Here is a 16,270-nt window from a genome sequence, read left to right on the forward strand (position 1 = left end):
CATTCCAAATCTCCTCCCCCACTGCAGGTTCCCCTTCTTAAAGATGTTATCCCAGAGGTGCTAACACCGTCGCTGTTGCTGATTGGGTTGGCCTTGGCCAGAGGCGGGTCCGTCTTGGAGCTGGGGAAGCTTCTAGCAGCTTCTCACAGGAGCCACCCCTGTAGCCCCTCTCCTGCTACCACAACCCCACCACGCAAACCCAATACATCAGGGAAGAGTATTGCTCCCTTTTCTCCAGCCTTAGAAATAGTAATAATTAAAAAAGAAAAATTGTCTAGGATGTGGAACAATTTTTTTATTATAGTCAGCTTAAGCATTTTAATGAAATTTTTTCTTTCAAAACTTCTGTAGGAACCTTCTGAAATTGCAAAGTTGTTTCCTCTGAAAAAATAAAACTGGATATCCCTAGGGCAGTGAGGAGATTGAAGTAGATGGACGCCTGTAAAGTTGAAAGCAGACGACCCTTTATTGCTAAAACACACACATATTTATAGTCACATATTCTGCAAAGTCACTGTACACGCGCACAAGCATAAAATATGATTGGTTATATCAACTCTGTACATGTGCATAAACATAAGATATAATTGGTTGTACCAACTCTGGACACGCGCATAAGCATAAGATATAATTGGTTATATCAACTTAAACACGCGAAGCTTGTCTCAGTCTAATTGGTCGAGATAAACTGCTGAATTGAGGTTTTTTTGTGCCAAGTTCCCTTTATCGTGGAATGCACACCTGTGTTCTTCTAATTGGCTTTATTATCATCTTTCTTTTTTTGTCTTCTTGTTTATTCTGTTCAAGGTCTTCTAAAGGTGTCTGCAATGCTCTTGCAACCGACGTTAGCTAAATATGTGTCCACAGGCAGAAGGTTTCTTTCCCCTTTGGCTGTGTTCAGTTAGTCAATACCAATTCAATTTTCCACTGTATTGTTTCACTTTTTCATTTTTGAGTATTTGTTAATGGTCAAGTACTAAAAGAACTGAGGGACAGTTGCATCAGTGGTTCTTTACTGCCTTTTGTCCAGATATTCTGCTACTGTGAATGGGAAAGACTTGCTCAGTCAGTAGTTATTGCTTTCTAGGAGGTTCAGATGTGTCTCCTGAAAGAGTGAATTTTGTGGCAGGCAATCTGCTCAATGTTGGTAAATATTGGGTGGGGCAGGATATCTATCTGTCTGCTGAAAGATAGGTATCTTTGTTCTATTCTTGATAAAGCATGTAGAAATTATGTTTTTAAAGAAGTTAAAATATAAGAAGATTGGGCTGCCCGCACAGTGCTTTTGGTGTTTGTTGTTTTGTTTTTCTTTAAATTTAAATGTTTGTGTGCATTTAACACCTAAAATGTTTACGTGTAAGAAACTACTGTGCTCAGCTAGGAACTGAATAGGTATTGTTGGCTTTTCTCCAGAAGTCTTTCAAACATTTTTCTGCACCAGTTGTCTGTAAGCATCATAAAAAAGAAACTTCTTGATCAGAAGAAACTGGCAATGCACATACTCCTATTTCAGTTTAAATGTTTAACAGATTCCAATCAAAGACAGATTTTCAAATCAGTGAAAATTAATTTACTCAGATGCTCATAGTGTGTTACCAGTACATCAGAATGCTCTGGCAAGTCAGTTGATAAAACAAACGTAGATATACATGCCCAACGGGTCAGTAACAGCATATTTCGGTTGTTAGTGTTTGTAACTGTTGTATGTTGATAATGTGTAGTAAGTTGGGGAACTCCAGTTCTGTGGAAATTGCTCATGTAAGTATTTTTTAAATTGCTGCAGAGAGAGGTGTGGATTTTGGTCAAAATCTTGTGTTTAAAAAAAAAAGCATTGAGCTCTCAAATCTAGAAAACTTTGATAGAAGCTACTGATAATTAATAAAAATATATTGTTCATCATGGTAATAAAAAAAAAAAATCAGTGTCTCTTCTGGGTGTCTCTACATATGTGCTTGTTGCTATGCAGTGAGCAAGAATTCCAAACCTTGGAAACTTAAACATTTTCAGATCATCAAGAATACTTACATATGGGGAAGGAGGAGAAAGTTTTGATTTTTGTTTTGTTTTGGTTTGGTTTTAATGGTGAATAACTTTGTAGTTTTTTTGTAGGTGAGATTTAAAATGATATTGAATTACTGCATTTTACAACAAATTGATTGTCTAACTGACTGGATTGTTATTTTGGAAGTTCAGTAGGTTTAAATACATGCTCCTCTCAAAGTTTCAGGAGACTGCTACTACTTTGTTTCATATTTTCATAAGAAAATTCTTTTTGTTTGGAAAGCATTGCTGTGAAGGAGAAATAAGAACATCTGCCTCAGCAATAAATGGTTATAGTCATGGTAGCTTGCAAGAACGGTGAATTCGTCATCTCCCTTTTTTTCCCCCCTCTTCTGCCCCTGAATAAAGGTATTGCAAAGCAGGAAAGAAATTGCTTCAGGCTTTTGGATTTTCAAGACAGACAATTACAGTATTTGCTTAAATCCAGGATGCTTCTAAATCTAAGTTGGCACTACATATTGAGTATTGATTTATGGTAGAAATTTAAAATAGTGTGTATCTTAACCTTAATAATAGGAGGATGGGGAAGGATTTCCAGGGGGGTCACTGCCATGATATGTTGTGTGTGACTGCTGTTCCATGGTAATTGCCCCAGCACAGGCTCTAAGGAGGAAATCTAGGTGGACCCTTGGATTTTGAATCTCCAAAAGACAAGTAAAAATGTGGGTTTGAGTGCAGGAAAATATAATGAAACTTTATGTAGGGAGGAGTTTATCCAAAATAAATCAGAATGTATTAAGAGAAACTTCTTTAAAAATAATTATAAATGGTAGAACACAATATACTTCATTGGAAAACATAGTCAAATAATGTGCAAACTCAAGCATCACTATGCAAAGAACTTTAGTCTTTTTTTTTTAGAGAAGACCCCACTTTATTTAATGTGAACAAATGTGATTGCTCAGTAAGCATTCGGTTCGGGTTTTTTAATGTTTTCATTACAAATTATTTGATTTTGTTGCTTTGTAAATCACTGGTGTTTAGACAGTGTTAGGTGGATGATTGTTATGTCACTGTGTTCTGACTCTGACTAAAGAATGTCAAAAGCAGAGGGGAAGAGCAGAGAGTATAGGAAGGAAGGAATAATTTTTTGCAAGTCTTGAGCCCTTAGGTTTTACTTGTTTCTGTTCCATGCAACATTCTGTCACAGTGTTCTTAGATTTATTTTTTTTAAAAATATACTTCTGTGTTTTTGCATATAGTTTTTGATGGGCCATTAAAATGGAGTCGTTTTCAGCTAAAGTAAAAAGTCCTATGCTTTGCACCTTTAGAATGCATATTCATTTGTCTTCAGATATCTTCAAAATTTTGATTATGCTTTTGATTGCTTTCTTTGACAGGGCTACGATAGAGGAGGCATATTCAAAGTCAATGACAAAACTAGCCAAATCAGCGAGCAATTACACACAACTTGGGTAAGTGTGTATAAGAGAGAAATAATTAACTGCATACATGTGTGGCAGTACATTCCCCCCCCCCCCATCCCGCCAGCAGGAAACAAAACTTCTCCAGGAAGGGAGAAGGGGAAGGAAACCCTGGAGGCTGCAGGTTGAAATTTGAACTGGCCAATCGAGACGCGCCAGGTACACCGAGGTGACCCTCCTAGCCAATAGGATTAAATGACCACAGGTCAGATTCGACAGGGGTATAAACAGGGTCCCGCCAGAGGACACATAGGCAGTTCCCCTCGGAGCAGCGGGTCTGCAGTCGGGGACTCCCCCTCGGGTCGGGGCACCGCCGGAGGTAACTCCTCGAGGGAGAGAGCCCTCAGCTTTTAGGTGAGTGATACGTGCGTTTTGGAGCCATCACTTTGAATCTTGGGGATTCTTAAGTCGGCCGTGTAGTATTAATTCTCTTTACATCATTGAGCCTGTGGTTTTATAAAATGTTACCGGACTTCTAACTAAGTTTTACTGAAGAATAAATCTGAGTTTTAACACCTGTTGGATTTGGTTAGTCGTGCATCCGTAACAACATGTTAAGAATCAAGTTTGATTCTGAATATTTTATTGATGATGTTAAAGGTAGCATAGCTTTGCCACCTTTAAAAATGATTGTTAGTTCTTCAGTTACTATGCTGCTATGCAAGATATCATGCAGCTATGACAAAAACAAGACAGTACAATTCTTTATCCACAGTTTAAAAAAAACACCCAAATAAACCCAACACCATGGAGGAATTGTCTGTTCATCTGTGTTTAAGGTTGAGTTCTTTTCAGACATAATAAAGAATGTGACTTTCTATTCTGTGCTCCCAAGCCTATGGTAATTATTTTGAAGAGAGAACATGTGGTCTGCAAATGTGGCAATGAATGTATTTATTTTAATTATTTCTACTTTCTTAAGTGTTTTCTCTGTCCTCAGACATGTTAAGAATGAGACCTTTCAATAGATTTATTTCATAGTTTAATTAAAATTTTATACATGGGACATGTTTTTTTAAAAATGGAATGATTAATGGATGTCGTTTTCATTAGAAAGATTATGCCAATAACTCAGACTTCTTGGATGAGGCTAAAGATTATTTTTATTTGTAGTAATCACAGCTAGAAATGTGGAGAGCTTTCATCAGTGGATAATTAGATACCAGTTGTTGCTGTTCTTCAAAGGTTCTGTATCTGCGTGTTAGTTTGACCATCAGTGCTTTAAAGGCTATACATGGTATTGATTTTTCAGCAGCATTGACCTGGAAACTGAGGTAGGAGCGTATCTTTAGAATAGCTGGAGAAGTCCATTCAGTATAGAAATCTGAATCTGAGGAATTACCTGTCCCCCACCTTCCTTTACCATATGGTTAATCTTGTGGCTGTAATGATGTAAGACAACTGGAAACTTAACTAGCCAAGTAACTTTTGGTTTCTTTTCACTATTCAAGTATGCACATAAAAATACTTGTACATGTTAATTTTTTTTGAGCTGCTCTTGCATCATCTTTAGGAATATCATTTGTCATTATTGTGTATTGATGATGGAGAAGAATAAGTTAATTCTGCTGCATTTTACTCATTAGAGTCAATACAGGTAAAACACCGAAAAGTTAGGTAGGATTCCAAATAAGTTTGAAACATTTAATAAGAACATCATTTATAGCGGTTGTTAGGTTTTTTGTTTGCTTCAGTTTTAGGAACAGAGCTGAAATTCTGTAAACATATCAGTTATACTTTAGCACTATTTAAAAAAAAATTGTAGCCAACTGAAAGGAAAAAATCCAGATGAGCATTAAATTTATTTATTTATTTTTCCCCCTTCAATCTAGGACATTTGCACCAGTTTGGGATATTTTCAAAACCTCAACAGAAAAACTAGCAAGCTGTCACTCGGACCTTGTGCGGAGATTACAAGAGCTAATAAAAGAAGTTCACAAGTATGGAGATGAACAAATGAAAACTTATAAAAAGGTTATTAATTTTTTTCTTATGCATGTCCAATGACTTTTTAATGTTAAAACTAAAACGGTTTGTTTTTGACAACTATGTGATATTTGGCAGACTAAAGAAGATGTTTCAGGAACATTGGAAGCAGTGCAAAACATTCAAAGTATCACTCAGGCCTTACAGAAATCAAAGGAAAACTACAGTGCAAAGTGTGTCGAACAAGAACGTTTGAAAAAGGAAGGAGCAACACAGAGAGAAGTTGATAAGGTAGTTCTGCGACATCTTACTTAAATTCATTGTGTTGTCAATCCGTAACACATTCACCTTGTATTAGTAAGTGAAATGCTCAAAAAGGGCTAAAAGTAGTTGTGGCTATTTCATAATGTGCATGATACTTTGAATGCCTAGTTATGTTTTGTTTACATTTCTTTATCTGCTCTAACTGCACTGCAGTTTTAATTCTTTATTTTGTAATTACCTGCATCATATGATAATTTTGTTCAGTGGCTTTTACAGAAATTGCATATAATTGTTTCAGCTTCTATTATGGTTTTGGATGCATTTTCTTCAGTAAATATGCAAACACTCAATGCCTTTGTTATCGAATTAAGGAGCAGGAAGTTTTGTGTTGTCCCCTCAAGTGAGACAAAGCAGCTAATTATAGGAGTATTTGAAGTCTATTCCATTGAGAAGAAAAACAAGTTACTTTCAACACTAAGACGTTCCAATAACATGGACCAAAACCCCAAGGGATGAGTAACTTGATGTTGCATTGAGTACTGTCCTTGGGTCATGGGGGAGTTTGATCCATTTACAGAATCACAGCATGGTTAAGGTTGGAAGGGACTGTCCAACCCCCCTGCTCAAGCAGGGCCACCTACAGCTGGTTGCCCAGGACCATGTCCAGATGGCTTTTGAAGATCTCCAAGGAGGGAGACTCCATGAGCTCTCTGGACAGCCTGTTCCAGTGCTCGGTCACCCTTACAGTCAAAAAGTGCTTCCTGATGTTCAGGCAGAACCTCCTCTGTTTCAGTTTGTGCCCATTCCCTCTAGTCCTGTCACCAGGCACCATAGAAAAGAGCCTGGGTCTGTTGTCTTTGCACTCTCCCTTCAGGTATTTATACACATGGATGAGATCACCCCCGAGCCTTCTCTTCTCCAGGCTGAACAGGCCCAGCTCTCAGCCTTTCCTCCTAGGAGAGATGCTCCAGTCCCTTCATCATCTTTGTGGCCCTTCGTTGGACACTCTCTAGTATGTCCATGTCGCTCTTTAAGTGCATTAATAGCAAGAGGAGCTCTAAAGAAAACATTGGACCAATACTTGTTGAAGATGATCATCTGAGTAATAGGGATGAAGAAAAAGTGGAGGCATTCAATGCTTTTTTTTTTTTTTTGCCTCAGTCTTTAATAATACTGATAGGGGACCAGGCAGCCCAAGGTCTGAGTCAGAGGATCATGAGTGGGAACACAGTGACTTTCCATTTGTGGATACTGAAATTGTAAAGCATCGGCTGTATCAGCTGAATGTTTGTAAGGCCATGGGGCCTGATGGGATTCATCCCAGCGTACTGAAAGAGCTAGCGGATGTTATGGCAGGACCCCTCTCAATCCTCTACCAAAGGTCTTGGGAGTCTGGGGAGGTTCCTGCTGACTGGAAGCTAGCCAATGTTATTCCAATTTACAGGAAAGGAGAGAGGGAAGACCCAGGAAACTACAGACTTCTTAGTCTAACCTCTGTACCTGGAAAAATTGTAGAGATGATCATACTGGGTACTATTGAAAGGCATTTAAAGAACAATGCAATCATCAGGCACAGTCAACATGGGTTCACAAAGGGAAAGTCCAGTCTAACTGATTTGATATCCTTCTATGATAAGGTCACCCACCTAGTGGATGAAGGGAAGGTGGTAGATGTAGTTTTTCTGGATTTTAGTAAGGCTTTTGATACTGTCCCTCACAGCATCCTTCTAGACAAGTTGTCCAGCTGTGAGATGAGCAGGTTTGTGATGTGCTGGGTGAAGAACTGGCTGAAGGGCAGAGCTCAAAGGGTTGTAGCAAATGGGGCTACATCTGGCTGGCGACTGGTCATCAGCAGTGTTCCTCAGGGCTTAATTCTAGGCTTAATTCTGTTCAATATATTTATCAATGATCTGGGTGCAGGAGTTGAATGCACCATTAGCAAGTTTGCTGATGGTACCAAATGGGGAGGTGCTGTTGACTGTCTTGAGGGATGAGAGGCCTTGCAGAGGGATCTAGATAGATTGGAGCATTGGGCAATCATCAGTGGCATGAAATTTAACAAGTCCAAATGCTGGATTCTGCACCTGGGATGGAGTAATGCCAGGCACAAGTATAAATTGGGAGAGGAGTGGCTGGAGAGCAGCCCTGTAGAAAGGGATCTGGGGGTGCTGGTTGACAGCAGGCTCAATATGAGTCAGCAGTGTGCCCTGGCAGCCAAGAGGGCAAACCGCATCATGGGGTGCATCAAACACAGTTTTACCAGCCCGTCAAGAGAGGTGATTATCCCGCTGTATTTAGTGTTGGTGCGGCCTCACCTTGAGTACTATGTGCAGTTCTGGGCCCCACAATTTAAGGATGTTAAGGTCCTTGAATGTGTCCAGAGGAGGACGCAAAACTGCGTCAGGGGAGGTTTGGACTGGACATTAGGAAACGTTTCTTTACTGGGAGGGTGGTCAAACACTGGAACAGGCTTCCTAGACAGGTGGTCGATGCCCCAAGCCTGTCAGTGTTCAAGAGGCCTTTGGACAATGCTCTTAATAACATGCTTTAACTTGGTCAGCCCTGAATTGGTCAGGCAGTTGGACTTAGAGGAGTGTTGTAGGTCCCTTCCCACTGACATTCTGTTCTATTATCTTGTATTGGGGAGCCCAGAACTGGACATAGCACTCCAGGTATGGCCTCACCAGTGCTGACTGAAGGGGAAGGATCACCTTCCTCAACCTGGTGGCAACACTGTAACTTTTTCCAGTTTTCAGGAAACAAAGTAGAAGAGGAAAGAGGTTATGTTTTCCTGTCTCTAACGATGTCTTGTCTTTTTAAATCTTGATACCTCTGCCTATTTCCATTTCAATTATCTGATCTGTGTAGGGCTCTGTTGTTAGAATGGTCTTAGTGCCTTTTGTACTGCTGTCTTGATGGAGCAGATAGAGCCGGTTATTGTCTTGTCACTGATGAAAAAAGCGATCCTGTTGACCATGTTCTGATTGTTTTATCTTTAATATAAATTTAGCTTTTTTCCTAGCTTCTGCTTGGACAGTCAGTGTTGGGTTCTAGACATGAATCAGAAATATGTGGGATGGCAGATGTTTTCCTGCCAGTTTATTCAAAATACAGTTTTTCTGAATTCTTGTAAATTGAAATTTTTCAGTAGGAAACGTTGACTTGATGGAAGGCTTGCTTTTAAGATGTAACTTTGCAGTCCCTTGTCCAGTTGGAAACAAAAAAATGTTCATTCTGACTAATGTCTACATGCAGAAGGGAGAAAGAGGAAGCACTGTAGGCTGAAGGCCATTTTTTACTTTTTTATGCATCTTCCCTAGATACTTTTGTTTGAACAATTAGGCCATAGTTGAATGCTCAGCTAATACTTCAGAAATGTTTCCAGTGGGAGCTGGTAACTGTGACCATCACATCTCTTCAGTCATGTCTTTATTCAGACACTTGTAATTTCAGAAATATTGTGACAAAGATTGTATTAATTTATTTGTCCTTTGGCTGAGAACAGGTTTATTACTTTTAGCATAACATGAAAAATGTTTTTATCAAAACCAGAATAGCTGCTTTATCAGAAAGCAGGGGACCTGCACCAATATGCTAAGAGCTTATCACAAAGCCAAATATCTGGAGAAATAGTTTATTGAAGAATCTGAGGAGGTATCTGAGAGCTTGCAGTTTTCATTGCAGCTGAAAGTGAGTGTTAACTTGTATAATAATTTTCTGTTGTTCTGTGATATGTTAACTTCTCTATAGCGACTTGACAAAAAAATTCTTGACTGATACTTATTCTTTTCATTTCTGAAAATCTGCTAAAAAGAGTTCTAGCAATTGCTGCACCTGAGAATAGACACATAGTGTTTTCAGAAGAGATTACTAGTTAATCAATCGCACAATGTTCATGTGCTTTATCATTTTGTCTTGCTGAGGAGTTTTTTTTAGATGCTTCAGCATGTAACACAATTCTGCTTGTGGTTAAACATGATTACAGGAGACAGAGAATGTTTTGTGTCAAAATCCCTGTGATGGGTTGACCCTGGCTGGATGCCAGGTGCCCACCAAAGCTGCTCTATCACTCCCCCTCCTCAGCTGGACAAGGGAGAGAAAATACAACAAAAGGCTCATGGATCGAGATAAGGACAGGGAGAGATCACTCAACCAATTACCATCACGGGCAAAACAGACTCGACATGGGAAAAATTAACTTAATTTATTGCCAATCAAGCCAGAGTAGGGTAATGAGAAATAAAACCAAATCTTAAAACACCTTCCCCCCACCCTTCCCTTCTTCCTGGGCACAGCTTCACTCCTGGATTCTCTACCTACCCCCCATAGCAGCGCAGGGGGATGGGGAATGGGGGTTGCGATCAGTTCATCACACTTCTCTGCCGCTCCTTCCTCTTCAGGGGCAGGACTCCTCACACTCTTCCCCTGCTCCGGCGTGGGGTCCCTCCCACAGGAGACAGTCCTCCATGAACTTCTCCAACGTGGGTCCTTCCCACAAGCTGCAGTTCTTCACAAACTGCTCCAGCATGGGTCCCTTCCATGGGCTGCAGTCCTTCAGGAGCAGACTGTTCCAGCGTGGGTCCCCCGTGGGGTCACAAGTCCTGCCAGCAAACCTGCTCCAGCGTGGGCTCCTCTCTCCACAGGTCCTGCCAGGAGCCTGCTCCAGCATGGGCTTCCCACAGGGTCACAGCCTCCTTTGGGGGCATCCACCTGCTCCAGTGTGGGGTCCTCCATGGGCTGCAGGTGGATATCTGCTCCACTGTGGACCTCCATGGGCTGCAGGGGGACAGCCTGCCTCACCATGGTCTTCACCACAGGCTGCAGGGGTATCTCTGCTGTGGCACCTTGAGCACCTCCTCCCCCTCCTTCTTCACTGACCTTGGTGTCTGCAGGGTTGTTTCTCTCACAGTGTCCTGGTTTCAGCTGGGATAGAGTTAATTGTCTTCCTAGTAGCTGGTACGGTGCTATGTTTTGAGTTCAGTATGCGAAGAATGTTGGTAACACTGATGTTTTCAGTTGTTGCTCAGTAGTGTTTAGACTATAGTCAAGGATTTTTCAGCTTCTCATGCCCAGCCAGCGAGAAAGCTGGAGGGGCACAAGAAGTTGGCACAGGACACAGCCAGGGCACCTGACCCAAAGTGGCCAACGGTGTATTCCATACCATGTGACGTCCCATCTAGTATAGGAACTGGGAAGTGGGGGCAGGGAATCGCCGCTCGGGGACTGGCTGGGTGTCGGTCGGCAGGTGGTGAGCAATTGCCCTGCACATCATTTGTACATTTCAATCCTTTTATTACTACTGTTGTCATTTTATTAGTGTTATCATTATCATTATTAGTTTCTTCTTTTCTGTTCTATTAAACTGTTCTTATCTCAACCCACGAGTTTTACTTCTTTTTCCTGATTTTCTCCCCCATCCCACTGGGTGTGGGGGGAGTGAGTGAGCGGCTGCGTGGTGCTTAGTTGCTGGCTGGGGTTAAACCACGACACACATGTTCTCACTTCTCTCTCCAGCTGCAGTTTCTGTTCCACAGCAACTTTTTTTCCCTTCTTAAATATGTTATCAGAGACGCTACTATTGTCGCTAATTGGCTTGGCATTGGGCAGTAGCGGGTCCATCGTGGAGCCAGTTGGCATTGGCTCCATGGGACATAGGGGAAGCTTCTAGCACCTTCTCCCCCCCCCCCCGTAACCCCCCCCACTACCAAAACCTTGCCAGACAAACCCAATACATTCCCATGCATATGGGGTTCAATAACACAATGCTTTACAAAAAACCCTAATTTTTTAAGTCTTAACTTGACATTTCCTTCCTTTTCAATGATTAAGTTTGGAATCATTTTATTGCAAAGCAGTCTTAATTCTTTTTAAAACCAGGTGTTCTTAGAGCACCTTTTACTTTTGGTATAGTAAATGGTGTTTGGGAGACAAGATAGGACTGTTTTCTTCTTGGGAATTCCCCTATGTGAATATGCAAGATTGAGTATCATGAAGTAAAATTCAGAGTGAATAACTGATGGGTTTGATACATCCTGTCATGCCATCCTTAATGCTTGAAGGATCCATATTCTTCATACAGTGAAGTATTTTCAGGCTCTGTTATGCTGGGTTTAGAGGACTACATGAGCAAGATCTGCTTAAGCTTTCTCTGTATCTGGAAAAATGGAACTGTAGCTTTGATTTCTCTTCATTTGAAGTCCTGGTTGATGTTTCCCCAGGTGAACAAGTGCTAACACTATACTGTTACTTATGATTTTCAGTTATTTTTCTCTTGGAAATTGGAGAATATAACTGTATCTTTCTAGAGGGCATCTTTATATTAATTTGTTTGGAAGTTATAGATAGTGGTCAGCTTTACAAGTCATTGCAAGTGAGAAATAATTTCTGTTTTTACTGTGGGACAGATGAAATTCATTTGAAAGAGGGGAGGAAAGCTATTCAGAACTAGAACAAATAGTAAATATACAACTGTTTACTGATGTCATTAACAATTCAGAAAGACTTGAGTTGCAACTAATGGGAAATTTCAATGAGATAAAATAGGCATGTTGAACACAAGCTAGAAAAAAGCTGATGTTCAAGGCAAATAATTTTTATTTTAATTGGCTTTTAACTTGGAAATAGCAAGAATATAAAAGTTCTGAAAAACTTCACCTCATGTTTGTCATGCTATAAACTTTGAAAATAACTTTTTCTCTACCACAACCAATCACTTTATTCAGTTCTGTTGTCTGTGTAATATTGGGATTCTCCTATACTTCTTTTTGTCTTTTAAGAATATTAAGCCCACAAAAAAGAACATTTTGGTTTATTAGCAACAAATAATGAAGCAAATCAAGAAATTATAAAGCCAAAAAGGACTATTATAAACAACTCTGAGCTGCATAAATCTGGCCATCAGTATGTTCTGCATTAACTTCACATTCAAATATCTCTTAATCTTAAAATTTCCATTGACGTACCACCTATACTTTTGAATGTCTTTTCCCTTAGATTTCTTCCTTCAGTTCTGAGAACTTTGCCACCTTGCGTTTTTTACCATTAACTCTTTCAGAATTTCATTAATAACTGTTTGCTCTGTATTCCAGCCCTGCTTTCTTCCTGCTTTTCTGTTGCAGATCTAAATATTTGACATGAGCTAATTAGTTAACTTCATTAATACAAATTTTAAAACATTTATTGCAAAACAAGTATAAGTTAGTCATTGCTGATAAGGGGAAGGGATTTAAATGAGGTAATTGCTTTGTTACCTTTTTATGTGGTTTAAGTATAGCTTTAAATAAAAATCTCTAATGGCTTGAATCAGAGTTATTTGGTGGTGAAATTTTGTTATGACACTTCACTGTTTTGATATGCCCCTGAATATTTTTATAGGTCATCCTAGGCTTTCTTTTAATAGTAACTTTAAAAGCCTTGGATCAGATTGGATGTGTGACATTTGACACTTTTTTTTTTTTTTTTTTACTAATCTATAGGCAGCAGTTAAATCAAAAAAAGCTACAGATACCTATAAACTATATGTGGAGAAATATGCTGTGGTTAAATCTGTTTTTGAACAGAAAATGACAGAAACTGCACAGGTAAGTGTTATATTAAATGAGTTACCTTTAAAATAAATTAATATGTTCTATTTTATCTTTCTGAAGATATCTGAAATCAAAGCTTTTGAAAAATTGGTTCAAGTTAGAATGATCTCCATTGGAAATTGATGTGAACAATAATGTCAGAAGTAATATGTTTGAAGGGCAAACATTGACCATGTATATTGTGATGGCAGCGTCCTTGAATGACATAGTTCAACACTAGCACTCTAGAAAGACTTTTTGAAGAAATTTTTAGGAAGTAAACAAAATGAACTTTTGGAAGTATTGTAGATGCATTGTGATCATGTGGGAAATCCTGTGAATTGCTGGAGAGCTAGAACTCATTCATTGGAGTTTTAAAACTGGGATCCATCGTGTTTTTTTCATTATCATTCTGTCAAAACACTTCAGTAACAGCTTGTTAAAGTGTCTTTCCAGGATTTATCTGAGGTGGTCAAAAGCCCCTACATCTATTCAAATTTCTGGGTTTTTTTTTAAAGCTGTTTTAATCTGTATTTCAGAGGATATTAAGTTATCTGTATGATTGCACATGCTGCTGCTTGTTATGTTTTAAAGTTTCTTTTCCAAATCTGTTGGTAGCAGACTTTTTCCCACTGCCCCAGATTTCAAAAAGCAAACCTCACTGTTTCTGCTTTTAGTAGTAATATTTAGTTGAGGACTGGTTGGCATATTTATTTGTATATGTTTCTTGGTTTAGTAAAGCTTTTGCAAGATAGGAATTTTCTTTTCAGTTGAAGATTCTTTGCTCTCTTCCTTAGTTTAAAAGATTAATTTTTAGGCATAGATGGAATTATTAGGGAGATTCAGTCATACTTGTATTATTAACGTAGAAGTGGAAAAGCGTTAGGGTTTTCCTTAACTCCTTGGAAATTAAGATTTTACTGTATGGGGATTATGTAGGCTGACATATAAAAAGCTGCCCTGTCCTAAACTATAAACTGCTTTCCTACTTTGAAAACTTCATTAGAACTTGATCTAGTTCATCTTTGAATAGATACTCAACACAGCTGTTACAGAAAGGGTACTAAATATATCATATACCAGAACTCTTCCCTCCCACCCACCCCTCCAGTCCAGGCATTTGTGACAAAGAAGTGCTCAGGCATGCTACTGCAAAATTCTGCCTTTAATGTGACTGTCACATTAAGAGCCTTGACATACTTTTGTTGAAGAGTTCACAGTAGGCATCTTTTTGTGCAGCATCCTAACTAGGTTCTGGTTGGAGGAGCTGTACTCCCTATGCTTTTCTTTTCAGTTTGAGTTAAATTTGGTTAAGTACATAATTTTTCTCTCATTTTAAAAATATATGTTACTCTTAAACGTTTATTTTTTTATTGTGTAGTGTAAGACAGTGATGATTGCAGTTATTCAGTGGTATAAAAAGGCTTTATTTAAAAAAAAAATTCACCAAGAAAATTAATGGGTACCATGGTCTGGGTTATAAGGCCTGTTGTACTCCTCTCTGGTATATGAGGCTGTGTTTTCAATATATGTTTTAAATTAGTAGTGTTGTCAAAACCAGCAGTTGTCCTCTTTCCATGCTTCTTCCTTTGTCAAGTATTTGTGCAAGGAACTACCTTGTAGAACTAATCCAACTAAAACTAATGTATTAAGGAAGGTTGGCTTTAACCCAGAAGAGACCTGGGGTCTGGTTTATTGAGAAATCACACAAGCATTTGTGTTGGTGCAAAGGAAGAGGCAGTGTGGTACTAAGGGTAGAGACTTGCGTCTTTAAGTTGACTTAGCGTATGACACCTGGCCTGGACTAACTTGAATGTGTGTCCACCTTATGCATTTATATCTGTTACCTTAGCATTTTGTCTCTCTCACTGTAACTTAAAATATTTGTGTATCAGCTACCCCTAGGCAATTTGATTGGGTTTGTCATTGGCATGTGTGATTCCAATCGCTTGAGAATTTTGGGACTAGGCAAAATTTTTGAACTTAAATTTATCTTAAAACAATTCTTAGAAACAAGTATAATATAATAGTAACAAAAGAATCTTTACCATTGAAGTGTAACATTCCTCCTGGAGAGTTTCCACAAATAAGGTGGAAGCAAACTGACATGTGAACACATTCTGCTGTTACCCAAAATGGTAACTTTTTTGTAGTGTTCCTGTTAATGTAACTATTGTAGTTGCTCAGTAAGTGTTCCAGTAACTCCATCATTATGCGGTATGGATAAATTGTAGTGCAGCCTGACTTTTGCTGTAGACCCCACCTTTTGATACAAAGAAATCAAGTAATACCAGAAAAAATACTGAACTGTTCTGTTGATTTGTTTCAACCCGTATACAAGCGTGGCTCTTCTGGATCTATCTAGAATAATTGAAGAAGCTCCTGCCCTGTTTGTTATTTACCTTGCTCTGGAAGTTACTGAACCCCCACCAAAATAGATCCTGTGAATGCTTCTGATCTACTTCAGAGCAAGTTCAGTCAGGTTGCTTTAAATCTTTATTTAGTCTCACAAAAGCTGTCTGCTATTTATTCCTTACCTTACAAGAAAGAGACTGTGTTTATAGCAGTTGACTTATTGCTCTCTGAAACACTAAGAAAAAATTTAACAAATATGACTTTAATAAACTGGCCTTCCTAAAATTGCACTGCAAAATTGTCTCCAAGGAGCAAGAAAGCTATGAGTAATGAAAAGGAGTTCTTGTTTAGAACTGACAGAAGATAAACATGAAGAGTATTTGAAATGGGTTTTATTGTTAGTGAATTAGTGAAGGAAAATGTGGGGGCTTTCAGCAAGCAAATTAGCTGGGCTTTTCATAATGGCTTAAAAAAATTCATTTGAACAATTCACTACAACAAAAGAATGAAAAAAGTAAGTTTATTTTGTATCTAGAAACAGAATATGAAGATGCTTTTTGTTCAGCTTTATTTGTGTTATTAGGTAGGCATTAGGTATTTAAACCAGGCTGAGATGTAGAGAGAGAAAAAAAATTTTTTACTGTACCAGATATTACAGCTGGGAAAATGTGACTA

At 38.9% G+C, this 16,270-nt stretch overlaps 1 protein-coding gene across 3 annotated transcripts in view; it reads left to right on the plus strand.

Annotated features, from left to right (window-relative positions):
* LOC138681754 (F-BAR domain only protein 2-like) overlaps nt 1-16,270 on the plus strand; it is a 128,328-nt gene that overhangs the window by 34,810 nt on the left and 77,248 nt on the right. For all 3 annotated transcript variants that reach the window (XM_069775508.1, XM_069775509.1, XM_069775511.1), the window contains exons 3-6: nt 3,402-3,476; nt 5,318-5,459; nt 5,550-5,702; nt 13,151-13,255. In XM_069775508.1, the coding sequence (XP_069631609.1) occupies nt 3,402-3,476; nt 5,318-5,459; nt 5,550-5,702; nt 13,151-13,255 (475 nt within the window). The remainder of the gene's footprint in view (nt 1-3,401; nt 3,477-5,317; nt 5,460-5,549; nt 5,703-13,150; nt 13,256-16,270) is intronic.

This window comes from Haliaeetus albicilla, chromosome W, assembly GCF_947461875.1.
Source record: "Haliaeetus albicilla chromosome W, bHalAlb1.1, whole genome shotgun sequence".
NCBI classification, from domain to species: domain Eukaryota; kingdom Metazoa; phylum Chordata; class Aves; order Accipitriformes; family Accipitridae; genus Haliaeetus; species Haliaeetus albicilla.